The 27,428-nt window shown below is 39.8% G+C and overlaps 3 protein-coding genes across 3 annotated transcripts in view; 1 reads left to right on the top strand and 2 right to left on the bottom strand.

The window, feature by feature from the left end:
* The window catches only part of LOC134816904 (dynein axonemal heavy chain 8-like), an 89,688-nt gene extending 66,098 nt beyond the window's left edge, over positions 1–23,590 (bottom strand). The window contains exons 1-41 of the mRNA XM_063825925.1: positions 23,433–23,590; positions 23,040–23,223; positions 22,750–22,867; positions 21,108–21,328; positions 20,561–20,888; positions 20,136–20,360; positions 19,751–19,886; positions 19,348–19,443; positions 19,076–19,212; positions 18,778–18,946; positions 17,576–17,713; positions 17,198–17,438; positions 16,763–17,021; positions 15,766–16,023; positions 14,988–15,389; positions 14,683–14,802; positions 14,331–14,477; positions 13,929–14,210; positions 13,621–13,782; positions 13,288–13,473; positions 12,897–13,092; positions 12,419–12,696; positions 12,032–12,171; positions 11,827–11,928; positions 11,549–11,698; positions 11,080–11,383; positions 10,763–10,962; positions 10,172–10,559; positions 8,738–8,893; positions 8,522–8,629; positions 8,203–8,345; positions 7,945–8,099; positions 7,395–7,681; positions 7,032–7,255; positions 6,662–6,813; positions 2,786–2,904; positions 2,511–2,606; positions 1,394–1,514; positions 951–1,200; positions 671–822; positions 233–318 (exon numbers count right to left, since the gene is read on the bottom strand). Of these exons, the coding sequence (XP_063681995.1) occupies positions 233–318; positions 671–822; positions 951–1,200; positions 1,394–1,514; positions 2,511–2,606; positions 2,786–2,904; positions 6,662–6,813; positions 7,032–7,255; positions 7,395–7,681; positions 7,945–8,099; positions 8,203–8,345; positions 8,522–8,629; positions 8,738–8,893; positions 10,172–10,559; positions 10,763–10,962; positions 11,080–11,383; positions 11,549–11,698; positions 11,827–11,928; positions 12,032–12,171; positions 12,419–12,696; positions 12,897–13,092; positions 13,288–13,473; positions 13,621–13,782; positions 13,929–14,210; positions 14,331–14,477; positions 14,683–14,802; positions 14,988–15,389; positions 15,766–16,023; positions 16,763–17,021; positions 17,198–17,438; positions 17,576–17,713; positions 18,778–18,946; positions 19,076–19,212; positions 19,348–19,443; positions 19,751–19,886; positions 20,136–20,360; positions 20,561–20,888; positions 21,108–21,328; positions 22,750–22,867; positions 23,040–23,223; positions 23,433–23,565 (7,749 nt within the window). The 5' untranslated portion in view covers positions 23,566–23,590. The remainder of the gene's footprint in view (positions 1–232; positions 319–670; positions 823–950; positions 1,201–1,393; positions 1,515–2,510; positions 2,607–2,785; positions 2,905–6,661; positions 6,814–7,031; positions 7,256–7,394; positions 7,682–7,944; positions 8,100–8,202; positions 8,346–8,521; positions 8,630–8,737; positions 8,894–10,171; positions 10,560–10,762; positions 10,963–11,079; positions 11,384–11,548; positions 11,699–11,826; positions 11,929–12,031; positions 12,172–12,418; positions 12,697–12,896; positions 13,093–13,287; positions 13,474–13,620; positions 13,783–13,928; positions 14,211–14,330; positions 14,478–14,682; positions 14,803–14,987; positions 15,390–15,765; positions 16,024–16,762; positions 17,022–17,197; positions 17,439–17,575; positions 17,714–18,777; positions 18,947–19,075; positions 19,213–19,347; positions 19,444–19,750; positions 19,887–20,135; positions 20,361–20,560; positions 20,889–21,107; positions 21,329–22,749; positions 22,868–23,039; positions 23,224–23,432) is intronic.
* Positions 3,576–5,243, top strand: LOC134816930 (uncharacterized). The gene is made up of 2 exons (XM_063825990.1): positions 3,576–4,060; positions 4,336–5,243. Exons 1-2 carry the CDS (start codon positions 3,601–3,603, stop codon positions 4,968–4,970), a joined length of 1,095 nt encoding a protein of 364 aa, XP_063682060.1. The 5' UTR covers positions 3,576–3,600; the 3' UTR covers positions 4,971–5,243.
* Positions 23,591–23,776: 186 nt separating the features above from the next.
* On the bottom strand, positions 23,777–27,155 carry LOC134825563 (uncharacterized). The gene is made up of 2 exons (XM_063837795.1): positions 25,841–27,155; positions 23,777–25,290 (listed from the first exon to the last, which is right to left on the bottom strand). The coding sequence occupies exons 1-2, from the start codon at positions 27,041–27,043 to the stop codon at positions 24,097–24,099; spliced, it is 2,397 nt and encodes a 798-aa protein (XP_063693865.1). The 5' UTR covers positions 27,044–27,155; the 3' UTR covers positions 23,777–24,096.
* Positions 27,156–27,428: the final 273 nt, after the last annotated feature.

Here is a 27,428-nt window from a genome sequence, read left to right as displayed (position 1 = left end):
ATAGTCGCTGAATGTGTCTGTGTTGGTAGCGCAAGTCTTTTTAAAATCTGTCGTGTGGCAAAATAAACTTACCTCTCCGCAGTAACCACCCGACTGTTATTTGTTTGACCCACATTTTTATACGTTACGTTGACTGACAGTCTCAGACATCGTCTGGTCCACATCATCTCACAATACCTCTGCTCATCTGACTCTTATTTTAAAGCTACGTATCCTATTAGTATTAACTTACGTGGGCATCTTGAGGCGTACGAGTAGCAAGCCAGGTGTTGCTAAGAGGCTCCCAACCCAGCACTTCCGGCTCCATGTACAGCATACCTGATAAAAATAGTTGATAAAAATAGTCAGAATACTATCCGTACGAGGCACAATTCTTGCTCGACGAATATTTGTTAAAAAAGCAGACAGTTTCAGCTATTTCAGCACGCAGTTTCAGTTATTTTAGTCTAACTTGAGCGCCATTATATTAAAATTACTACCATTAGCTAAGACAAATACGTGTTGAAATTTGTTTAACCGAGTTTTGACTTAGTCTACAATCGGGCTAGTATTAGTAGTAACTAGTAGGCTGTGAACACACACTGGCTGCACGAGCAGTTAGTCGGACTGCAGTTAGTCGCATTATTACTGTATTGTTTATTATTACTGTAAAGTTTAGAGCAATTCTAACCAGAGGGGAGAATAATAGCAGGCGAGACTCCTGCCAGACTATCAGTCTCGAACACCAGCTGCAAGTTTCCCTCCATGAACATCCTGTCTCCATTAGGTAGAGTCAGTTGTCTGCTCTGCTGCATCACTGAGTGGAGCATGTCCGCCCACGAGCTGATAAAGTCCTTGGTAATTCACTTTTAACCATATTTGCGACGGTTTTGTTATCTAAATTTCTTCAAGAGTCATATAGCAGTAGCGCATCAACCTTTATAAACGCAGTGATCTGGATATCAGGGTACCTGTGAAGAGGAGAGTCCATAACTAGCCAAGTGGACGTGTTCCTGAAGTTGTTGGCTTTCTTCCAAGCAGCTGTAAAGATCCCGTCCACCCACTCCCCATTGGTATTAATGTGGCCGAATATCTTGTCCAGTGTGTCCACCGAGAGCGGGTTAACTCTGACTATCTTGTGGATGTGAGCGGCTGGAGTCTGGGTTGACAGGGTGTTTATCAGGGTGGACAGCAGGGCCGACTTCCCCACTGCTGACGGACCTGGGAGACACAGCATTGAGAAGCCTATTTCTGGGACAATATTGGCAGCTTATTTTTTTAAATACGTAAATTAACTCGAATTTTGACTTTTGATCTAAGATAAAACAGCTAAACAGGGATATAAGATTTAGGACCCCAAATCAGATATGGATGACTTCTCAACATTAAAGTGAAGCTAGCTAGGTAGGTATACCTGCCACAATGAGAGTAGAGTAGGTCTGACTGAGGTAGTAAAGTTGCATTGCTTTGGAGACCCAGGGATTGTGTGTCTCGTATCCGGCTAACTCCGCTTGTTGCACAAAATGTGCTCTTATCTGAAAATAAGGTATAAAAATGAGGTCAATGCGAGTTAAAATGGTTTTTCGTGTTCTTATACGGCTAATTTGAGGTTTTCACATTTTTCACGGACTGCGCAACTGCCATCGTGTGTGTATCAGAGTCGACCTAAACGATCTTGGGCCTCGCAAAGTCACATTTTTGAAGATTATGTCAAATTTTGATATCTGGACTGGTTGGCCGTTGGAACATAATTGTTATCGATTTACAAAGAAAATGAGCGCAAAATATAGCTGATTGCTCCTTCGTGAATTAATCTACAGATGTTCTAAACCGTACTAATGTATCGTGAACACTTTGTAGATTTATAGTTCTCAACCGAACCAGTATTTTATAAACGGAGTTGCAATCTCCAATATTCACTTAACGTGACAGTATTTGTCAGCAAATATTCGAATATATAACACAACTACATTAAGCAGTTGTTTTATGTAGTTATGTTCGTTCTGTTCAATTGAAATCTAACAAAATAATTTCACTAATTCAGGAAATGAGGAAGTTTTTACAGCGCAATCCCGTTAAACAAGGCCGTTTAAATTCTCATTCCATGTTAACTTGAGCAATTCTTAAGCTGACTTCGCTGTTGACCACGTCAGCCTATAAGTCTTCGATATTTCGCAATTTTGTTATCAGATATTGAAAATAACAGTGCTATTTTACGTTTGCAGTCAGTAATTCATTTATTCACAGCATAAACACAAAGGACGCTTTCGCACTTTAAATTTACAGAAAAACATCAAAAGGAGTATTTTCTATGGGGAGAGTGTTAATGGCTCTTCGCTGTAATAGAACGTTCATAAAGCTCCTTTCATTGATTTTGAAAACAAGTTTTATGTTTGACCCCTTTAATTTGTTTAAACACACTTGCTATGATTAACTCGGGGTTGACCCCCCCCCCCCCCCCCACCTGTTAACTAGTTATTTAAAAAACAGTTTAATTTTAATTCTCGTCTAATTTTAACCAAAGTACTCACGTCGGGAGGAGGTGTACAGTCGGATTTAGGAATTGCAAAGTTGTCGCAAGTCCCGGAGAACACATCCCGCAGTATTGTCTCGAACATTTGCTGGTCCTGCGGAAGTGGTGTGTTTGACGACATATTCTACCATTTACCCCCGCGATACTGTTTTTTAATTGGCGACTCTAATGAATATGACTTACCGACTTAGAAAATTAAGCTATATTTACTTTCTTTTAGATATTTTATTAAATAATTTACATTTCTTACAACTTATTCCAAATTTTACCCACTTCTTTGACGAAACGAAGTCCGAAAGACTCGGTGAGAGTCTGTTTCACGAGAGCGTGCTCTAGTCTGATTTGAGGAGTAAGGTTTATTGGGGTAGGAGCTCGATTCCTCTTGTCACTCACTGAAATAGAGATCATTATTAGTAGAAGTAGCTGTAGTAGTAATCGGCTCTGTTAGTTGAACGGACTTATTGTCAATTTTAGATGTATCTGTCCGATTACAGTCGCGTTCTTGCCACCGCTTGGTGTCACTCTTATCTTTCCGATTGACCACCAACTCTCAAACCATGTCAACACCCATCATTGCTGCTGTTTCTAAATGTAACGAACTATCCTTTACCACCCTCTAGCTGGTAGCTCTACCACCACACTTGTCATGATAAGAACGTGTCTGCTATTCATGGTACAATCTACAGAACACACTGCTATTCATGTTGGTCTCGTGCGGTCCGCCAATCCAATTCATGAGCCAACAAAACCTATCGAGCTATAGGGGTAAATAAGAGAATTGCGATTGACTGCATTGTTGACTGACACAGTTTTGTTTCGGCACTTAATCATCTGATGTGCCACTCACCCCTGCAGTAAAAGTATTATTAATATCATTTCCATCAGAAATTTCGCAGAATTGATGGACCACCCTGAGCTGAGTATTGGTAAATTAGAGCGTAAGACATAATCTCAGCTCGTCTTAACAATATTGAATATCGTAAGATCGGTGATAACAAGATTTAGCACTAGCTTATCAATATTGCTATTGTTTATTAATTTGTCTAACTCTCCCGCTAGATCCATGTTAGCGTCCCCAGTGTGCTAAGATGACTGTGTTCTACCGAGAGAACGGCACCAACTCCGTGACCCTGGACTACGTGTTCGGGTGTTCACAGTGCCTCATGCTCATCACCTCCAGCCTCCTTAACCCCATCGTCTTCGTCTACCACTTCAGGAACCGGAAGAAGACCACCTCCCTTCTCCTCTTCTTCCTGGCACTCTCTGATTTCCTGAGTCTAATAACCGGTCTCCCAGCTGCCATCTACCACTTCCTCAAACCGGAGAGAGATTTCATCGCCCCTCCAACCATCCTGACCTTCGTCCTGACCATCCTCCAGCTCTTCTTCTACAGGATGTCCCTCTTCATCACCACGATGATGAGCGTTCAGAGACTAGTGGTGATAACCTTCCCAAGATACGTCATCAAACCAAGACTCATTTACACCGTCTTCTTTATATGGTTCCTGAATATGGTGGTCTGCTTCCTCATGTACATGACTGATGTTGGTGAGTAACCAAACACTAGTTAGCTGAAGACGATATGTATTTTGAAAGCTCCTGCTGATACAATCTTTTCGTATCTCTTATATGTTTTAAATAATCCCCCTCCATGACTAGTTAGCTAGTTGTTATCTGGACATCTTTGTTCTAGAATCAATCAATGGTTATTTTGACGGTTCGGATCCGACTTGAAGGAAGTTAGGTTATTTAAGGTATTTTACTGTATGTTTGATTTCAAACTTTAATTGTATTGCTGAAACTAATTAAAGATGTCTCTTCAGGCATTCCCCCGATAGTGTCTGGTGTCCAGAAGTACGAGCTATCGGAGACCAAGGGTTACTACTGTGTCTGGGACCCCATGGTGCAGTCACTGACCTGTCCTGTCGGCTGGGATGACGTCATCAACAACTTCCTGATAAATCTCTTTCTCTTCGCCCTCATCAACATTATCAGCTCCTGCATCACCATTGTCAAACTCCTGACAAGAAACACCAAAGTTCACGGGCGAAAGAGCGTGATAACCATAGTTCTTCTCTCCATCTCCTCCTCCTTTATGTACGCCCCCGCTCCAATAGGAGCCATGATGCTGAACGACTTCGAGGAGTACAACCCTCACAGCTCAGCGGGGACCTTCTCTCGGAAGATAGAGTACGAGATAACCTTCTTCCTAATAATCAGCTATCTGCCCCAGATAACCTCCGTCCTAAACCCCATCATCCTCCTGGTCAGGGGCTCTCAGTTACAGGAGTTCGTTAAACAGGTCCTGTGCGGGAACTTCAAGGCGATGCCTCGCCACGAGCGAAGCTCTGCAAGGACAAAAACAACTTTTCAGTCAGGCAAACGACTTGAGGATCCGGAAAATGTTATTACAATGAATAAAATGGCAGTTTCTGAGACAACTAGTACAAGCCATTAGTTGTGGATATTAGAACATGACAAACTTATTCGAGCTATTATTTCTCAGCTTGCTGTATAAATCTTATAAATTTAATCAGAATATGGTTATTGCCTATTATTGTTCGAAGTCAGATGATAAGTATTCGACCCGTGTAGAACGTTATACACCACGATTGATTTTTGTGACATTTCAATATTAAGCGACGATAAAGCTTGACTTTTGACACATTTCTAAGCCTCAATCTTAATTACATTCAAATTAATGCTGAGATGTGATGAAATTATTTTACGAGGGACACGACTCCCAATATTTTATCTCTGGGCGTTTTACTCTTTAAGCCGACAGCCAACAATATAACCCGAGGTTATGACTCCTCAACTTACACCTAAAGATCAAATTTTAACTTTTCGAATCAACTTGACGAGATAAAATCTCTCAGGATAAAAGATTGGTGATCTAAATAGTTGCGACTTACAATCGCCAATAAAGTGATAGAAATATTATCACCTCACTTGAATTCCTAGCTAAATCATAACAAATAACATACCGGGGGTAGCGATGTTAGAGCCGGTGGTATTGCTAGAAGCCCTGCCATAACAAATAACATACCGGGGGTAGCGATGTTAGAGCCGGTGGTATTACAAATAACATACCGGGGGTAGCGATGTTAGAGCCGGTGGTATTGCTAGAAGCCCTGCCATAACAAAAAAAAAATACCGGGGGTAGCGATGTTAGAGCCGGTGGTATTGCTAGAAGCCCTGCCATAACAAATAACATACCGGGGGTAGCGATGTTAGAGCCGGTGGTATTGCTAGAAGCCCTGCCATAACAAAAAACATACCGGGGGTAGCGATGTTAGAGCCGGTGGTATTGCTAGAAGCCCTGCCATAACAAAAAACATACCGGGGGTAGCGATGTTAGAGCCGGTGGTATTGCTAGAAGCCCTGCCATAACAAAAAACATACCGGGGGTAGCGATGTTAGAGCCGGTGGTATTGCTAGAAGCCCTGCCATAACAAAAAACATACCGGGGGTAGCGATGTTAGAGCCGGTGGTATTGCTAGAAGCCCTGCCATAACAAAAAACATACCGGGGGTAGCGATGTTAGAGCCGGTGGTATTGCTAGAAGCCCTGCCATAACAAAAAACATACCGGGGGTAGCGATGTTAGAGCCGGTGGTATTGCTAGAAGCCCTGCCATAACAAAAAACATACCGGGGGTAGCGATGTTAGAGCCGGTGGTATTGCTAGAAGCCCTGTCATAACAAAAAACATACCGGGGGTAGCGATGTTAGAGCCGGTGGTATTGCTAGAAGCCCTGCCATAACAAAAAACATACCGGGGGTAGCGATGTTAGAGCCGGTGGTATTGCTAGAAGCCCTGCCATAACAAAAAACATACCGGGGGTAGCGATGTTAGAGCCGGTGGTATTGCTAGAAGCCCTGCCATAACAAAAAACATACCGGGGGTAGCGATGTTAGAGCCGGTGGTATTGCTAGAAGCCCTGCCATAACAAAAAACATACCGGGGGTAGCGATGTTAGAGCCGGTGGTATTGCTAGAAGCCCTGCCATAACAAAAAACATACCGGGGGTAGCGATGTTAGAGCCGGTGGTATTGCTAGAAGCCCTGCCATAACAAAAAACATACCGGGGGTAGCGATGTTAGAGCCGGTGGTATTGCTAGAAGCCCTGCCATAACAAATAACATACCGGGGGTAGCGATGTTAGAGCCGGTGGTATTGCTAGAAGCCCTGCCAAATTGGTGTGATCTGTTGGACATTATAGTGTTCCTCTTACTGGCGCTGATCAGGAGACACTGGTGGATGTTGTTGAGAGACATGTGCGCTACTCCAGTGTGTCTCCTGGGAGGGGGTAAGTTACTACTAGTTACCATGGTTACACTAGGGAGCTGGGTTAATTGTGAGCAAATATAAGGGAATAAAATATGTACAGACTAAATTTATTTGGTTTGTAATTGTTAAAGGCAGAATGTAACATTGAACAAGAAATATCCGAGTTCATAGTGAAGAGATAAAAATGATAGATAAGATATAGATAGCGGTAGTTGGTGATCACTAACATCTGCAGGGACACAAGTTTGTGAACCATAATGAGTCTATCAGCGATAAGTTTGCCGCTCTTGAACCCCAGTACAGTACAAAGACTCCTGAGAGCAGCTGCGAAGTTTGGCTGGGGCACAGAGACAAGTCTGAACAGTCCTCGGAGTGTGGGAGGAAGGGTGTTCAGCTGGTACTTCTCCGTTGTCTGGGTCACGAAAACAGCGAAATTAGGGTTCAGAGGAATCTGGGGGAGATTTAGACGGTTAGTTTCTCAACCTACAACTCTAAATCTTAGGCAAGCAATGAGATGGTTGAAAGAAAATCCTGAAAAATAAATTTCCAAACGCAACATCACTAAGCTTTATTTGCTATCTCTCTGTTACCTCTTGTCCGGAGAATAGCGTACAGTTCTTGTTGTTCTGCTGCAAGTTACCCAGGATTAGGTGGAGACACTGAGCCAGCACCTGTAGGGTTGGGAGAGTAAGACAGCTGACCTCACTGAAACAGCCCCAGGACCCCTCCTGGGCCAGGCCTGTCAGGATCTTGCTGATGCAGCTGTAGGTGGTCCCGTTACTGCAGTGGAAGGTGAGGAGGAACCGAGCACACATTCCTCCTAAACTCTTAGCCATCTCGTGTTTTGTTACTGCAGACTCGGCTACCAGAGATACTCCTGAGAAGTTGTCATGGTTACTTACTAGTTACCGTGGTTACTAACTAGTTACCATGGTTACTAACTAGTTACCATGGTTACTAACTAGTGTTTTCTTACTGCAGACTCGGCTACCAGAGATACTCCTGAGAAGTTGTGCAAGGATTATCATACTCTGAATGCAAGATCGTATCAAGATATTTTCTTATTTCCCTGACGAAAGTCTATACATCTGTCAGACTTGAAATTTTACTTTGTGACAATACTTTTCAAAGTAAACTTACCACTAAACTGCTGGATAGTGTGGACGAAGAGAAGAGTGAATCTATCCCTGATGGGCGTGATTATCTGGTTCACATCACACCCCACATACTCACACCCGTACGTCATGGAGTACTCCGACACCATCATCTTTATACTGCTTTCATCCACGTAGTACCTGGGAAGGGGGTGAATTCAACTTTTGAAAACTATTGTATAAATACTAAAAGCATGGGTAAGTGGTACAAGTTGAAAAGATAAACTTAATCTAAATTATTTACCTGGGATTTCTGACCCACTCAAAGTCCAGGATGTCTCTAACTTTCTTCTTCTGAAAGTCCTCAGCTACTTCCCTAAGGTGAAGCGCCAAAGACATGATATTCTCCAGTTTCACCAACTGGGTAGGATCTTCTCTAACAGCTTGCTGTTGAGAAGTTGACAGTTTAAAAAATACATATTCGTTGGATATTTTGAGACTAAAAATTAAATTTGGGTATGTAAATGTAATGGGATGGTGTGATTCTTGTGATGCTATGATCTATGATCAAAGGACAAAGCCTGTTGTACTGTGTATATAATAACCGTTAAGTGATCACTTACTCTTATTACACTTTTTCGGCCTTGGGTTGGTTCTATGCCGTTATGCTGTGGGCACATCTGACCCATGAATATGACAGCATTTACTGCTCGCTTTAATTTGGACTGGTGCTGTGAAGTGAAAATAGTGTAATGATGTGAAAATGTTATTTATTTTTAACCAGACTGTTGAAAAACGGATAAGTGTTCATAATTAGTCGTATATTTATCTGAAGGTACCTTATTCAAGACAGTCGGAAGTCGGGCCACTATGTTAGAGTACTTCCGGCCCAGATTGTGGAGAGCTTTTCGGTCGAGTTTGTTCTCTGATATGGCGAGCTCACAGTCTCTAGTCCATTGTAGGTAGAAACCCAGCACAGCAACTTGGCACGGGAACTGAGTGTTTTGAAACAGTGAAAACATTATTATATACAATAATACCTTCGCTTTTGAGAACTACGCGTGGTAATTCCCGACAGTATAATATTATGCTATATATACTATATAAATATAATATGTACTTCATGACAATTATTATGAGGATATTACTATTATAATTATATGCACTGTTTCAATCGTCATGATGAGTTAACAATTATCTGATTTGCTGAAAAGTTGCAGTTCCAGAGTCATAAAACTAAATTGCGTTGCAATACCACCTGAAGGCACGAGGGAGGGAATTTACCCGTGCAGTGGATGCCCTGAGTGATGCTATAGAGACGAGCATGGACAAAAGATGGGATAGAAACCATAACGGTTTCATTAACGCTCTAGACACAGTACTGAAAAGACTGTGGTGGATCGCCCATGTACATCGCTCAGTCAGCAAGCACTCACCAATGCAGAAATTACAATTTTAATTTCAATATGCATCAAAAGAGTCCTTTTATGGTAGAAATTAAGAAAGAATTTCATTATTGTTACTATCCTCAAATTATATTCTTAATATTGTGATATCGCAGTTTTAATTGTTCATATTATCAATGAAGAGTGAAATCAAATTCAAATAAATAAATAAATTACACTCATTAAAGAAAGCCATAAAAGATAATCTCAAATATGAAATTATCTTTCAATTTGTTGGTGGGGATTTGTTGTAACCACGAATCCACGGGATTTCGTGTCCAGAGAGTATTATACAATCTTACTCATTACTCATTAATCGTCGTTATATCATGATTCCATCCAGTAGTCTAGGATTCAAACCGAATTCTAAGCTATAGGAATCTATGACTAGAGATACATAATCTCATTACCCCGATACCACGTGATCAGAGATTAACCAGATCTCATAGTCACGTGGTATCACTTTCACTTCAAGTCTCATACATGTAACAGGAGACTACAGTTTAACTTATGGACAGGAGTGACAGGGGAAAAGTTTACGATAAATGTTTTGACGAGGACGGATGTTTTGACGGTCAAGAACGAAAGAGAAAGACAAACAGAAAACAGGACGAGCTTTCATAAGACGATGATCGAAGACATTTAGATTCACTTTTTAGTGAGATACTATTTTTACACACTTTTATATAGTTGTCTCACTTGTCAGAAAATACACTTACAAACTAGTGCTTAGCACTTAAAACAAGGAGAAAAGGAGTAAATTAAGTAGGGCATGAAAAAGCAAGGATTTCTTATAGTGTAACTGGCTTACCACATTACATTCCTTACCGTTAATGTAAATTCTTCCACAGTGCAGCCATTTTTGATGTCCCTATCAACCTCATAGACTTTATCAGATATGGTATCCTTGGTAACTTCCAGAAGATTCTCAAGCCAAGTCTCCACATTCTCTTTCATCGTAACCTCCCTGTTAAAGTCGATCACCTCACCCTCAGCACTCTTGGCTCCGATAGCTGTGATGGTGGGGCCTCCCGACCAAAGGGGGCTCTCGCTAAAGCTGGTGAAATCGTCCTGACTAGACTGCAGAGGGTCCCGTTCAGCTCCTGTTCGTTCCACTGACACTTCACTGATAACGTTGAGGGCGCTGGATTCTCCTCCGTCAATTGTATCTTCCGAGGGAGCCAGCAGAACAGAGTCAATGTTCTGGAATATCGCTCTGACGACGGGAAAACAGCGTTAAAACAAACATGATAAGATAAATTGAACTCTATTAATAGCATTTATATCGAATGATATCATACCCAGGATGCACTACATGAAGAATTCGTTGTAACTTTGTTTGAAAGGATAGGATCAGGGGTGAAAATGAAAGTATGCCTCTTAGTGATGCTATAGTAGCATCACTACATGCTACACCACCTGAAGTGTTTGCTGACTTCCTCCACGTTGTTATGACTACTAAGAATAGCGAGCAGCACAGTGTCCGACACGTAGTAGAAGCGGGGGAATAGCTTCCTCTTCTCGTCCAGATACTCTGTCAAGCTGCGCTGACAGAACTCTAGTTGCTCAGAGAGGTGAGTTAGAGTTCCCGTTTTAGGGGGCTCTCCACCGTGACAACACTGACAAATAATCAGTTTAATTATTGGATAGCTCCTCTCAAGCATACGCATACGTTATCAAAGTGAGACAAATGTTTTATCTCATTGACTTGTAAACTTTTGAACGGAATAACTTACTTGGATGACATTTTTGATTTCATGGGTCTTTTTCATCAGCTTGGTCCAAGTTTTGTCGATCGAGGCGAACCGTTTTGCCTCCTGCGGCAAATCCTTCTTGGTAGTAGGCAGAGAAAACACTGACTCGAGATGAACCCAATGGTTCTGAACAGTCAGCCACTGCTCAATGACCTCTGACACGCTGAGCAACTTAGCGGCCCAGGATGCGGCCTCGTCCTTTAGAGGCCCTATGTATTTAGAGGTTAGCATGGAGGCAAGGGAAGCTTGGCTGTCTTCCAGCATTTCCAGTAGATTCACTGTGTACCTGGTAGGTGCAGTCTTTAGTAAAACAAAACATGGATAACTTAACACCAGTCACCAACCTCAATTCGAATATGAGGAGCTGGTATAAGGAACAAAATTGAGGAAGAAGAGAAAGAGAAAATAATGAGTATGGAATCCAGTAAGGATGGTTAAGTTGAAGCCTCACCTAGCATCAAGCATAAGGTAGCCCCTGTTTTTGAACTGCGAAAAGTGCAAGCTCTGTTCTGCCCACTCCTCCTCAGTGCTCCTCAACTTCTGCTCGAGATCGAGCTCCTTGCTAGCACAACTTACTATGTCACTTATCTCTGACTTGTACCTGAGATTCAATCATTCAGTTTGGAGAGAAGAAATCAGATAATTTTGTAGATCTCCCTTTCGGTATAAGAAAATAACAAGAAAAATTATGTTTTCAAATAATAACAAGTAAAGATGAGAATGTAGTACTTGATGAGATCACAGTCCAGCAGATGACATAGTTTCATTTGAGATGCCTCGAGTTGGAAGTTGGATCCAGTTACTTGCATGACCTGCAGCCAGTGTCGGCTCCTGATTCATGAAATTGGTTAAGTCACCATAGATTAATCTTATGATCAATTTTCCTCATAGTTTGTTATAAAAGTTCTTCTAACCATGTTTTTTACTCATTTACCTGATTTGTTTAGAGTTGAGCTGTTGAAGGACCGGGAACAGATCAAGATAAGCCTCCAAGCTTGTAAATAGAGTGTGGTAAGCTCCCCACTCCTTCACACGTTCTGGCAGGTTCCTGCAATCCATGTGAAGGACGTTCATCTGAAATAAACATTATATTAAACCTTTTCTGCACTGTAATTGTTGTCCGATAAAACCCAAGTTGGCTGAAATGCAATAAAAACTTTGCGCGGCGTTTCTGTCAAGGAAAGTGATAACGCTTAAAATTTGCATACAATTTTGTTTGTTTCTATAGCAACCAAAATTTCTGATAAGCCGCGCAAACTGTTTTCCCTCCCACATGGCAAGATACCGAAAGCGGAAAATCGCAATCAAAATGTAAACATACTTCGGTTTTAGATTGCTCCAGATTAACATCCTGCCAAAGCGTATCTTTGAATGTCTCATCAAACTCTATGAATTTCTGATAAAGATCATACAAAGTTTGAAGCAAGCTCAATTCCTCCCCTGTCTTTTCGAGATCAGGGTAAGCTGTCAGTGGTAGTCCGTACATCTTCTGGACGGCTTGTAAAGTGTGCTGCTTACTGTCGAATGTGTTGTATGATTTCCAGAATTTTACTAGCCTGTTCATGGCCTCATCTGGAGAGATATTGCTGACACCAGGACCTGAAAATATGCCAGTTTGGTCTCCTGAACTAGAAGGATAGATGGACATGGTTAAAATCGCACCCAAGAAAGCACATGAATATATTTTCATCCAACACACTTTACTATAAAGGAACAGAAATACGATAGAATAAGTTTACTGGAATCATGTTCAAATTAGAGACAGTTCATATAGCAGGAAAACAACTAAACAACAATACCTTGGGATTCAAAGCTGGTTCTAAGTTGAATGACCTCCACAATGAACGACTGCACCTGCTTCTCTAGCTCCTGCTCGAACTGCAGCTTCTGCTCGATCATCAGGGTTTGTCTGACACTGTCTGCCAGATCCATCAGCATCTTCCACTCGTCGCGGAGTGTCGCCACTAACTCTACCTCGTTACGAGGCAGTTGGACCTGGTAATTTGTAAAGGTGAAATAACAGCAGGGAACTTTGTAATTATTGCAATTATTAACATGTTTAATGCTAAAATCAATAACTAGAGACTGTGGAGACTAATAAGTCACCACAGCAAACCTACACAGGCCGAGCCAATTTCACCTCCAGCCATTAAACTAGTGAGTATTTCCACAAATCATATCAAGACACACCTCGAAGTCGGTGAGCTGTTGGTAGGTGATCTCGACAGGAAGGTAGGTATCATCAATAGTGTTCTCGAGGTCTCCTAACTCAGCCAGCAAGTCCAGAGTTTCGCTGAGACTGCTGAGACACTCTACTGATACCGTCAGTCGCTCTCTTATGTGGTCTCTATACTTTATGATATCATCCAGGTCTCTCTGAAGGTTTTTAGTTAGTTTTTTAGTTAGTTATTTATTTAATATGTACACAAATTAATCCAAAAGTGGGAAGGAAGTTTGGAATATTTGATAGATAAAATCTCAATAAAATCTCAATAAGTACTCTATAAGTAAAACAACTGAAACCTTAGCATTGTAGTGGAGCTGGGAAGCGTATTTGTATTTCCAAGTTCGTATCATGGCGTGGATAGAGTTCTTAACAGGTGTTGTGTCGAGCACGGTAACCTTCATCTTCTTCGCACTGTCTATAGATAGCACCTTGTGCTCCTCTTCCAATAGAGCTTGAACCTGGTAGAAAAATTATTGTGATAATGCTAAATGAATTTCGTTGATCAGTGGTTTCTATTTTAGCAGGATTTTATGTACTACAGTTTATAGATCTCTATCATAACATGTTTCAACAGTCCTACAGATAGTAAAACTACTTGACTGACCTTGTTAGCACACTGGATAAGACAGCTGTTCCCCTCCATGAACTCCTTGTACTCTCCGTGAAGGTCATCCCTCCAGAACCTCTTGAACTCCATGAAGACGGAGAAGAAGTGAGTGATGTCCTCCTCCGCCTGTAGAGCAGCTTGTTTTATCAGCTTGATGTCAGACTGGAGCTCCTCATCCTCCGAGGTCCAGCCTCGCATCATGTCTCTATCTCCAGGGGTCAGCCATGTTGCTCGCTCGATACTCTCCGTTATTATTGACAGTGTACTGTCCAGCGACTCCTAGTGGTACAAGGTGGTGAAAAATATAATTATAGGACAGAATTCATAATTGTATATGATATGGTCGGCTGGAGTCCGGATAGCTGCAGTTTAAGCCACCAAAAGTTGTGTTATTCTCACCTGCATTGAAGCGAGGGAGGGAGTGAGTACAATCTCCGGAACACAAAGCTCTATTCTAGATTTGAAGAGAGGAGTTCCTTCTGTCAGGGATCGGGCCAGGTTACTCACTGATCTCCTTATTATACTCATGTACGCCTTGTTTATTCGCTGAGGGGGGAACACAGTGTTAGAATACAGTGTTATATATTATATGGGAGAACAATGAGCCGAGACAGATGTTATACGGTCATAATCATCGGAAGTAAATGAGATGTAATTCATTCATTTGTAATAATTTGTCATTCTATTTCTAGAAAGAAAAGTCAACATGGTAACTTTACAATTGTAACGTTGTAACCTAGCAACTACTAACCATGTGGAACTCTGCTAAAACAGAAGCAACAAGTGCCTCGTCAGGAGTCTTCTTGACGTACCCACTCCGATCTGCTGCGTTTATAGCGGACATGACCCCGTTAAACAGACCTGCTTGTACCTGACAATAGAAACGTTAAACAGACCTGTTTGTACCTGAGATATTATCAATCTGATTCATGTGCTTCCTTCTCTGATCACAACTGTATTACAGTAAGTGTAAATCTGCATCGTCAAAGTGTTTTAAAGTGTAAATCTTACCATATTATAGCTTTCTTTTCAGCGTGTTAGCAAATATCAACTAACCTGTGTGATCATATGGGTGAGCTCCCCGAACCTCTCTCCGACCACCTCGCTCTGAACCTTAACAAAGTCCTCACAACTTCTACTGTTACTATTCACGCTCTCGTAGAACAGCAGGGCCGGGATGTCACTCAGGTGAACCTCCACTTGTGTCTCCAGTATGTCCTGCACCAGCTTGTTAGTGTGGGACAGCTCCTGGGTTGCAATAGTCATCTTGTGGAGGAACGCGTCAATGTTAACGTTATTCCAGGTCAAGGTGACTAGTCCTGGTTGGATTGTGAGTTGAAGGTGGTGCAGCTGAGAGGAGAGGACTGGTTTCACTGCTGGGGAGATCGAGCAGATCACCCGTCCCATGTCTTTCACGTTCTGGTTTAAACGTTGTACGTACGTTTTGATACGTTGCTCCTGAAATTAAACAGCTAGTAACCTAGTAACTACACTAGTAACCTAGCAACTACACTCGTAACCTAGCAACTACACTGGTTTAAACGTTGTACGTACGTTTTGATACGTTGCTCCTGAAATTAAACAGCTAGTAACCTAGTAACTACACTAGTAACCTAGCAACTACACTCGTAACCTAGCAACTACACTGGTAACCTAGCAACTACACTGGTTTAAATGTTATACGTACGTTTTGATACGTTGCTCCATAAATTAAACCCTCTGATTTAACTGCGTGTGATTTACCTTAATAAATAAAATCATATTTAATAAACAAATGTTTGGATTTGAATTAATATATAGATGAGTAAAATACCACAAAAAGAAGCAGATGTACCTGTTTGAGCACTTCTTTAGCCCCCTCAGGAACATTACAGCTCAGTCTCAACAGCCACTTGGTCTCCTGAATCAGCTCCAGTATCTTCTGGTCCATGTTAACGTGCAGTACCCCCTCCGGATCCCGCACAAGAAGGGTAGCTCGTAGCGCAGAGCGTATAGGCTCCACTGTGGTGACCCAGTTGGAGAGCCACAGTGTCTCGAACTTGTAGAACGTGGTGGCTAGTCTGTTGTACAGCTTTATTATCCGACCCGAGTCCTGTAATACAAAGCTAGTAACCTAGCAACTACACTAGTAACCTAGTAACTACACTAGTAACCTAGTAACTACACTAGTAACCTAGTAACTACACTAGTAACCTAGTAACTACACTAGTTACCTAGTAACTACACTAGTAACCTAGCAACTACACTAGTAACCTAGCAACTACACTGGTATCCTAGTAACTACACTACTAACCTAATAACTACATTAGTAACCTAGCAACTACACTAGTAAACTAGCAACTACACTAGTAACCTAGTAACTACACTAATAACCTAGCAACTACACTAGTAACCTAGTAACTACACTAGTAACCTAGCAACTACACTAGTAACCTAGCAACTACACTAGTAACCTAGCAACTACACTGGTATCCTAGTAACTACACTAGTAACCTAGCAACTACACTAGTAACCTAGTAACTACACTAGTAATCTAGTAACTACACTAGTAACCTAGTAACTACACTAGTAACCTAGCAACTACACTGGTATCCTAGTAACTACACTAGTAACCTAGTAACTACACTAGTAACCTAGTAACTACACTACTAACCTAGTAACTACACTAGTTACCTAGTAACTACACTAGTAACCTTGTAACTAACCTGAGTCCTGCAATCCCAGGGTGTGTTAGAAATTCACGTGAAGTCGCGGATAGATAAACATGGACTAGGTCTAAATTAATGAAAAGAACGCATTTCAAGAGATAAGATAAGAGATAAGAAACTTACACGGTTGCTCATGAGAATCTTGTTCTCTCTGAATATCTTCATCGGATCCTCAATCTGGTGAATGAGTTGTCTGATCCAGAGCAGTGCACTAGCTACAGTTGGAGCGTTGTGGGTAATAGGAGGAGTCTCCTTGCTTTCCTCGTACATCTCCTTTATACGATCTAAATCATCCTCAAAGTTCAAGAAAAGATCTGCTTGGAGATCTTGGAGTGTTTGCCGCAGGTTCCCTTTGTCTTTTGACACTTTCAAAGCGCTGAACCTAGACGATAATTAGCTTTTAAGACCTTACCTTTAACGCTTTAAGATAAGATTACCTATATGTATAAAATATAATTATGTATATTGTATAATGTATATTAACTGACGTGCAGTGCCAAAACAAAACAGTGCCAATTTGGCACAGTGCCAAAACAAAACTATCAAAGAAAATCAAACCTCTGGATGACTGCGAGACCGTTTTTAATAGAAGTCTTCTCCGTAATGGTAGACTTAATATAAGCACACAAGGCTATCTCCAGCCGACTCATAGAGTGAACAAACTTCTGGTACGTCTCCGGGAACTTGTCCTTGTGTTTTCCTTCTGAAGACAACATCACCTCCAAGGAACTGCAGTCTGCTATCAAACTCTGGTATGTTTGATTCAGAACTCTTCTGATGAACGTCGCAATGTGTACATCTGCGATGAATATTACATTACAAATTTGATAGTTCTGGAAATTAAAATGGCACCCTTTTTTGATCGATTACATTTAATATTTATAATCAAATTGATTTTGATCACCATTACACAACTGTCATTAACTTAGTTTTTACCTTCTTCAACTGTCTTGTCAGTAGAGGGTCCAATATCGAGAGTATTTATAGATCTCATTCCATCACTATCGGACTCTAAAGAGGGTGTTATCTCTCTCGTGGAGCCTTCTGAACTGGATGCCGGCTGGGAAGCTTCATCTGAAGAAATAGTCACATTAAACTGACTATTAGCTTGAGGGGCACAAGCTAACGAACATAGAATACTTAAGTTCCGGCGTTCAACTGATATCTCACTACTGTAGCAAACCGTTCTTACTCTACGTTTAACTATAGGATAAGTCTAGACTCACTAAAACTAAACAATTGAGAGGTATGTCCCGATATCAGAAACAGAAAAGAGAGAAGTGTGTCTCAACAATTTGGTTGTATCAGAAGTGTGTCTGATACAACAGTGAGGAGCGTGCGCACACTCCTTACTCGTGTATCAGACACACTTCTGAGTAAAGGTGAGAAGTGTCTCACTGGACACTGACAATGTTTAAGTTAATCCGAATAGAATTGAAAAAGGGTGTCTCAACAATCTTAATTAAAAATCTACAATTTGTGAAATATACGTAATAAAGAAGAACCCCTCTGACACTCTTTCGAGCCCTTAAATACTCTGCCGCACCGCGTGAGTTTCTCACGCGTGAAAAAGATAAATCTCTAATCGCTACATCAATTTCCCACGGAGTGCTTTTAAAACTACTGATAAGCTAAACAAACACTAAGATAAGCCCTATTCCTATTGTACTCTGCGGTCACGTGATAGGATCGATGGTCACGTGACCTCAGTTATCCCTTACATGGCACAAGTAGCTCTTAACTGGGCTGCAATCCTTGACAGTTGACAGGCCTATAATTCCTTAATTTTAAATGAACGATATCTTATCGTACAATAACATAATGATAGCGTAAAGAGAATGCTTCCCGGAATCAGCAAAGTGAGCAACACAAGATGCTGTTGGAATGCGGAGAATTCATCCTACATCGCGTCGGTAGTCTTTAAATGGACTGTTAAATGTATTGTTAAATGCAAACAGGGCTATCAGTAAAACCTAAAGAACTACTCGACCCTGATGGACTATTAAAATCGAATAGAACTATATCAAATATATGTATATTTATATAAGTACAAACTGTTCTAAAAACCTAACTAAATCCTCAACCCTGATAGATCACCTCAAGTCCTACCTCACAACACTACAAGAAGAAATACCCACCTTCCTCAACAAGACAGTCCATGTTGCTATCCGAGGGAGGCATTGATATCTCCTCTACAGTATTAGAAGAACAGAGGTGATGTCTGGTGATGAGGGGCGAGACCCCGCATTTACCAATATCTGAGACACTTTTAGCCAGATCTTCCAGCTGACTTAGCGTCGTTATAACCTGACAACGGGATATGATTACTAGTTTGATGTGGGGTAAGATGAAAAATGGAGGAACTATAAAATGCTGCAATTACCACTATAACAATGCAACGACCGATTAAATTTCCCTGATTGGTGAATTACGTACCTCAATAAGCTCACGGCTCCTTTCGATCAGTTTATCGAGACTTCCCAAAATAGCCTGATCATCCGTGATGGGTATACCAAAGTTTTGAGTGTTCAGTTGAAACAAGGAGCTCTGGCTAGCTCCAGTCTTCCTATCACCTGGTTTTACTTTTGAGGGTTAGAGATTAGCGAGGATCAGCAATGGCAATTTAGCAATCTGGACATTATCAATCGTGCAGATCATGTGCATGATTGGAGAAAACAAAATTGTAAATGATCCAAAATCAGGACAACCTGCAGGAGAAAGAATCTGGACGTTCTCTTTTACAATCTTCCAGCGATCAAGTTTATTTTGATGGAATGGGTGATTTGGTGATCTGACCGGACGTACTGAATATTTTGTAAGAAAAATGAAATGTTTTTGGATTGTCAGTGATATTGAGTGATGTACATAAGGACTTTGATGAATACTGTAATCTCGTTAAGTCTCAATGCAATGATTATAAATGAAATGAGATGATATGGCCGAAAGAATCATGAATTATTTTACAAATTGTACAAATCATATAAATACTTCTAGAATTATAGGAACTCACGTCGTCTCTCGTTGATATTGCTAAGAGATACCGCTACTATATTACGTATTATGTAACTATGGTAACTAGTAGTGTAACTATGGTAACTAGTAGTAACTCACGTCTTTTCTCGTTGATGTTGCTATCCCTGCTGTCAGTGCAGTCTGATCTGGCAACTGAGGAGGCTCCCCGTCTGGAGCCGCACATCGTGTTCTTGTTGGAGGCTCCTAACATGTCTCTCAGATTCTTTAAACACTCCTGCGAGTTGTTACTAAGTTAGCAGGGAGGAGTTGCTTCTCCGATTATAAGACCACGGTCTTCTTACTTTTATTTAGAATAATTTAAATTGACTTCACTTCAGAACTAAGTATCGTGAAAAACAATGACGTCACTAGACATTAGACAGCTTTCAGATAACGGAAGATAACAAACATTATATACTAAGAGATACTGCTACATTATGTAACTATGGTAACTAGTAGTGTAACTATGTTAACTAGTAGTAACCTTATAGAACTTGTGAAGAGCGAGGCACTCCACGAGCGCGTTGTGGAGGTGTTTAAGAGACTCCCTCTCTGCAGGCTTCTCAACCTGCCCCCACACCTCTCCAGCCTCGTAACCTTGTCTCACAAACAAGTTAGCTTTACACAGGGTCACCAGCTGGTTAGATACCTTGCTCATTATTACTCCTAGGAAACCTGACCGTGCGTAGTGACGTGACGCTGCTTCAGCCTGGGTAAGGAGAGGGTGAGTGGGTTTATAATAATGTAGTGCTAGTTACAAAACTGAATCTGTTATCACGTTTATAAATTAATCAAATTAATAATTATCAACTACATAATAACTTGATGTTTAGTAGTGTAGTTTTTAAAAGAATACTACTACTCGTATATAGATGAGCATGCTCTAGAAGTATAGTTTCCAGTACTGACTTGTTTAAAACCCATCATGAGATGGTGAAGGCAGGTGTTCATTACTTCTGATATCCTGTTCTCCTCACACAGCGGCTCAATGTGTCTCTTTAGTCCCTCTAGGTACTTGTACTTATCTTTAGCTTCGTTAGCTGTATCTGTGATGATGATATCCACTGACCTCCACTTCTTGAGGTATTTGCTCTTGTTTGCTATCAGAGTCGTGATAACTGCTTTACTCTCTTTTGTTTTCAGTTGCTCTATGATGGAGGTTAGGAGAAGGTTTCTTCTCTTCCAGCGGTGTATTTCCACTATTGGTCCAGTGCAGCTCTCCAACATGTGAGCTCGGCTGCGAGTAAACATTTTATTCTATAGTGTTTATTGGTACATTTTAAAATTACAAAGAAGTAACTCAATATCAAGATTTGTAGTCTCAATCACAGTTCAACAACAATCCTTTTCACAGTTCAACAACAATCAGAGTTCAACAACAGACCATATCATGATTTGTAGTCTAGTGAATAAACATACTACCTTACTCCATTATAATCACAGTTCAACAACAGACCTGTCCTCGAAAGCATCAGACAGTACAGTTTCAATGGTTGAGCTCCAGCTCTGAATGAGTCTCTCACACTCTGCTAGATAAGCAGGAGCAGTGTTCTCAAGTCTGCGGGATATAGTGTCCTCGCACTCAGGGGCTGTTTCTAGCACTACTTTACCAGTGGGGGTGGGGGAGTCTACCATACTGTACACACACTTGTCCACACAGGATAGCAGCTGCTGTACCTGAGCATAGATATGGTTCAGAGATAGAATAGTAACTAACTTTAGCTTTTAATATTTAGTGGAGTTTTATCGGCATTAAATAGAGTCTCGAGCATGATTAGAGAGATTGATATCAACAATTAATAGAAGTTTTAAAATTTAAAATAGCGAGGTATAGCAGATGATAATATCTAGAATCTAGATAACATCTCGATAAGATAATAATAATAATAATAACTAGAAATTTATAAATCGCTTTATAGCCAAAGAGAACTCAAAATCTAAAGCGACTCATGAACAATGAACATGTACATAAGAACTTAGCATTTTATGAAATATGGGTTTTTAATTTTTATGAAGAAGTTATTTTATGAAACCTATATGAATACTTTTTCAAAAAGATGAGTCTTAAGTCTCTTTTTAAACAAGGCAATATCGGTCAATGTTTTCAATTTATAAGGAAGACCTACCTGTTAACTAGTAGTGTAACTATGGTAACTAGATAACATCTAGATAAGACCTACCTGTTAACTAGTAGTGTAACTATGGTAACTAGATAACATCTAGATAAGACCTACCTGTTAACTAGTAGTGTAACTATGGTAACTAGATAACATCTAGATAAGACCTACCTGTTAACTAGTAGTGTAACTATGGTAACTAGATAACATCTAGATAAGACCTACCTGTTAACTAGTAGTGTAACTATGGTAACTAGATAACATCTAGATAAGACCTACCTGTTAACTAGTAGTGTAACTATGGTAACTAGATAACATCTAGATAAGACCTACCTGTTAACTAGTAGTGTAACTATGGTAACTAGATAACATCTAGATAAGACCTACCTGTTAACTAGTAGTGTAACTATGGTAACTAGATAACATCTAGATAAGACCTACCTGTTCACTAGTAGTGTAACTATGGTAACTAGATAACATCTAGATAAGACCTACCTGTTAACTAGTAGTGTAACTATGGTAACTAGATAACATCTAGATAAGACCTACCTGTTCACTAGTAGTGTAACTATGGTAACTAGATAACATCTAGATAAGACCTACCTGTTAACTAGTAGTGTAACTATGGTAACTAGATAACATCTAGATAAGACCTACCTGTTAACTAGTAGTGTAACTATGGTAACTAGATAACATCTAGATAAGACCTACCTGTTAACTAGTAGTGTAACTATGGTAACTAGATAACATCTAGATAAGACCTACCTGTTCACTAGTAGTGTAACTATGGTAACTAGATAACATCTAGATAAGATCTACCTGTTCACTAGTAGTGTAACTATGGTAACTAGATAACATCTAGATAAGATCTACATGTTCACTAGTAGTGTAACTATGGTAACTAGATAACATCTAGATAAGATCTACCTGTTAACTAGTAGTGTAACTATGGTAACTAGATAACATCTAGATAAGACCTACCTGTTCGCTGGAGCACTGACCCCAGTCTCTCTTAGACTTTAACACAGGGGCTACAACTTCAGAGAGAAATGTGGTAAAAGACTGAATAGCAGAATCTTTAACCGTCCCAGCAAACACACTGAAAATCAGGATAGCAAAATAATGCTCAGATAAATAAAAAGCTTGACATTAACAAGTATAGCGCAATTTGATCAACTAGAAATTCAGCATCAATCAACTAAGTGCTGAACTCATGCTACAACCCCCCCCCCCCCCCCACCGGCCCCCCGCTATACACTTAAAACACTGACTTGTTGGGGATAGTCTCCACTTCTAACTTGACATCATTACAAAGTCTAAAGAAGTAAAGGAGAATGTGACCCTCTAACTTCAGCCTCTCAGGAAGTGTAGTGTAGATTGAGAGGGTTCTGTTTGACAGGGTCACTTTGTCTACAACGGAACTGTGGACAAACAGTCGGTTCGTACCACCTGCATCTGCAATTAAAACACATAGTAATCTAGATTCTAGAAGAATTAAGACATTGTACGATAGAAGGATTAAGAAGTTTTCGCGGATTTTTTAGTCATACAATATTCAGTGAATATTGTATGACTAAAAAATCCACAAATAAATTCGCCGCAGAAATGAATGGTTTTACAGTATTTACAGATGTGTCCACAGAAATGATTGAGAAAGTACTAACTTAAGAAGCCATTGATAGCCTCTACGGTAGGGTCAGCACTGATAAAGTCCTCCAGAAGAGTGGGACTGTCGTAGGTACCAATCTGGTAGACATCCTGAATCTTGTTGGCAAACCACCATAACCGGTCATCCATTCAGGTACTTTTACTATTGTACTATCTAACTGATTGTAGGATTATTATTACTCTGGTATGTGATCAACAGTTATAGTGGCAATGCGTAAACGAATAAAATAACTGGTTCTATTAGAGTCAAGTCAATCATAACTGCATTTCAATTTATCGATATCATTGTTTTTCTCATTTAGTAACTAAACTGTCTTTCAATAACAAAGAAATGATCAAATACAACAACATCATAACGCAATCACAAAATGACATTCTTAAATTCAACAAATATGCAAAAACAATCATCTTAAAAATACATAAAATCAGACAATTATTACACTCAATTTTACAAGCATTATAGAAAAATTGTGAAAACTGATAAGAAAACGGTTTGATTTATATTTAATACGCATTATATTATAGAAAACAATCGGGAAAACCAATAAAAATCATTTGGAAACGATAACGATAACAAAATTAAAATAACTAATAACTATATTACGAAATGGTTACAGAATACAAATCAACAAGCAAGTTATAACTTATTAATTTATTTGTTCAATGGGAGAAACCGTGATGTCCAGTCTCCGCTAGATAATTTACATTATCTACAGTGTAAACCTTGAAGTCGATATTTTCCGGTTCCAGTCTTGGCATTTCTCCGCTGCAGAGAATATGGAACGCATCACAAGCTTTTCCCCCAAACTCATTGCCCCAGATATACACGTTAGACACAGTCTTATTAGAGTGTAATGCAATCGCAAGAGAAGATAACCCAACTTCTGTGATTTTGTTATTGGGAACCCACAGCTTTTGTAACGATATGTTTCTACAGGCAAGAACTTCGCTGATAGCGATCAGTCCATTGTCACCAATCGTATTCGAACACAAGGAAAGTTCCTCGAGTGTCGAGTTCACTTTTAAAAGATCTGCGAATGATTGGGCACCATCTGCAGTTATCTTATTACTTGAAACATCAAGGTGTCTCAAGCTGGAGTTATCTCTCAACGAGAACGCTAAAGAGTTTGCCCCAGAATCAGATATTCCACACTTAGATAATTTGAGAGCGCCGAGTGTAGCGGTTATGGACAGTAATTTGCTAAAGTGATCAGTCAGTGTAAGTTCATCAGTGTATGGGACTGTTCTGCTCACGTCTAAGTATTCAACAGAGGTATTCGATATCAAAACAGTGGATAAGGGGATCAAACTCTGTGAATTCTGATCCGTATTGGCAATATCAAGAGATAAGAGAGAATTGTTGATCTGTAACGCTTCAGCAAGAACAGCAGCACCAACAGGACCGAACTTATTTCCAGCCAGGACTAGCTTCTGTAAACAAGTATTTTTGTTCAGACCTTCACTTATTGAGAAGCACCCATCAACGTATATATCACACATAGTTAAATCCAGCTCAATTAAGGTGTCATTTGTTTCCAGAGCTTTGCCAATATTTTCGCAAGCAACCTCAGATAGATGATTGTAAGCTAAATTTAGGCTGGTCACATAAGTGTCAGTTTGAAGTTCGATAAATATGGGAATAAAGTCACGATCTTTTAGCTTTTTCTTTTGAAACATTTTCAGATTCCCTTTCAGATCAAGGCATGTCCCCGTAGATGAATGTCCTTCTAAAATGTCGATAAGTTTGTCTTGAAAATAACACTGATAGTCAGCACATGCCTGGTAGTAGATTCTTCTTAATCGATTGCACTCAGGTGATTCTTTGCTGTTGTCGACAATATCGTCCATTAATTCCTGGGAAGTAAATGTACGTGGTCGTGATTGTTTTAAATTTTATTAAGATTACATATTTTACCATTTAAAAAATGCTTTTATCCATTAGATGTGAATATCCCACGTAAGTATGATGTATTCTGGAATGATAAGCATATAAATTAAAAGCCGTGACAGTTTTCGTGCAATTTAAGTGAATAAGATAGTATCGACTAAATTAAATTGTATTTCTTGATTTCCGAACACAACGAAAACTGAACTTCATAAAATAAATAGAAAATTCTGAACATCAATGATAGAAGATATTTTTAAGCTTTTTGGGAAATCCTTGCAAAAAGAGAATAAAATGAATATTAAAGAATAGTGCAGCTAAATCAACTGAAAATGAAGATCAAAATTTTCAAAATATTTTTACACTATACATCCCTTATAATATTAATCAACCATCATCTCCAAAATCTTGATTACAAATAATTGTTTAAATGAACTGTAAAATTTACAGAGTAAATGAACTGTAAATGAACTTAATATTGAATTATTATTTGCCTATCAATAGCGATGAGAGAGTTCAGTGAGAAAACAGATAATGTCCAGTTTCAGCGAGGTATGTTATTCCATCAACAACATAAGGTACAACATCAGTGTTGTGTTGAAGAAGCCTTGGTTTACCTCCCTCCATAAGCTGTTCAAAAGCATTGCACGCTGTGTTTTTCAATTCATTCCCCCAGAGGTAAATGTTGGAGAGAGTGATGTTTGACCTCAAGGCAGCTGCCAGTGCACAAAGTCCCATTTCTGTAATGCCATTGTTGTTGATCCACAGTGTTGTAAGATTGCAATTGTTAGTTGCGATGGCCTCACTAAGTGCAGCAAGTCCATTGTTTCCTATTCTGTTTGATGCAAAGGATAGTTGTTTAAGCGGGGTGTTCAACTTCAAAAGGCTGGAAAAAGCACGAGCACCATCTTCTGAAATCTTATTGCAGGCCAAATTCAAATACATCAGAGTTTTATTGTCCTTTAAACTTTCTGCCAGTTGCGTAGCTCCGAAATCTTTCATTCCATGTTTACAAAGATGAAGTTCAGTGAGACTGTAATTCACATGAAGCATTTTTGCAAAATGAATCGTGGTTTCCTCTTGCTCACTGGTCACTAAGGGGTTACCGACATTGAGCTTCTTTACAGTTGTGTTGTCTAACAATACTGTGGTCAATGCAATGAGGCTCTCATCTGTTTGGTCAGTATCCGATATATCAAGTTCAGTGAGGGAGCTATTAACTTGAAGTGTAGCTGATAACAGTATTCCGCCCTGTCTCCCAATCTTGTTTCCCTTCAGGGACAAACTGCGAAGGTTGTCGTTCATCTGAATCCCAGTGCATATAGCTTCTGTACCCTTTGCCTCAATGTCACACATGCCGAGATTCAAGTGTTCAAGAAATTTATTGTCTTGCAGAGCTTTTCCAATTGCAATTGCTCCAGTATTTGCAATATTGTTGTATGATAAATTTATATCAGTTATGAAGAAATCTTCACTAAGCTCACGGGCAAGTGCAATGGCATCATCTTGGTCAAGTCTTTTATTTCTAAATTCTGGCAAATTTCCGCTCAAATCTAAGACGTATCCATCAAGAGATGACTCATTGTCTTTATCTATGAGATTCATAAAACGTATTACTCTGGAGATAGGTTCCCGATTTACAGCCTTACATGCTTCCTTGTAAATTTCTATCAATGTCTCGACATCTTTCTCTTTTTCAGAGTCACTTCCACTTCCACTCATGATGTGTTTCTCTTAGCTTAGTACCAGCTGAATATTATAATCATTATATCAGCTGATTAGATTAAGTTGAATAAGATATAGATCCACCTTTGATAAGTATAAAAGTATGTCTATAACGAATCTTAAAATTGTAGAAAATCGAATGGCCATGGAATAAAGTAAATACATTTATTTGAAACATCTGGTAAATCAAGGTACAATCCGGTTTTCACTCTTTCGACACAACTAAACCAGCAAATAATTGGAGATTATGTGCAATACGATGCTTGATGATAAGGCAAAGTAATTAATTTCATAGTTCGGTTCATAGCTTAAAAGTTGTCAAAAATCCAAAATAGTTTGTGAATACAGATCATGTTGAGTAAATTGAACAAAGGTAAACCAA

Source organism: Bolinopsis microptera, chromosome 1, assembly GCF_026151205.1.
Source record: "Bolinopsis microptera isolate Bmic1 chromosome 1, MBARI_Bmic_1.0, whole genome shotgun sequence".
Classification (NCBI taxonomy): domain Eukaryota; kingdom Metazoa; phylum Ctenophora; class Tentaculata; order Lobata; family Bolinopsidae; genus Bolinopsis; species Bolinopsis microptera.
Note: the sequence above shows the minus strand (reverse complement) of the source record. Positions and strands in the feature narration are given on the sequence as shown.

Coding starts and splice junctions, on each gene's coding strand:
- LOC134816930 (XM_063825990.1), top strand. CDS start 3,601: ATGACTGTGTTCTACCGAGAGAACGGCACCAACTCCGTGACCCTGGAC. Junction 4,061..4,335: donor CATGTACATGACTGATGTTG/GTGAGTAACCAA, acceptor ATGTCTCTTCAG/GCATTCCCCCGATAGTGTCT.
- LOC134825563 (XM_063837795.1), bottom strand. CDS start 27,043: ATGAGTGGAAGTGGAAGTGACTCTGAAAAAGAGAAAGATGTCGAGACA. Junction 25,291..25,840: donor GACATTATCTGTTTTCTCAC/TGAACTCTCTCA, acceptor TTTACTTCCCAG/GAATTAATGGACGATATTGT.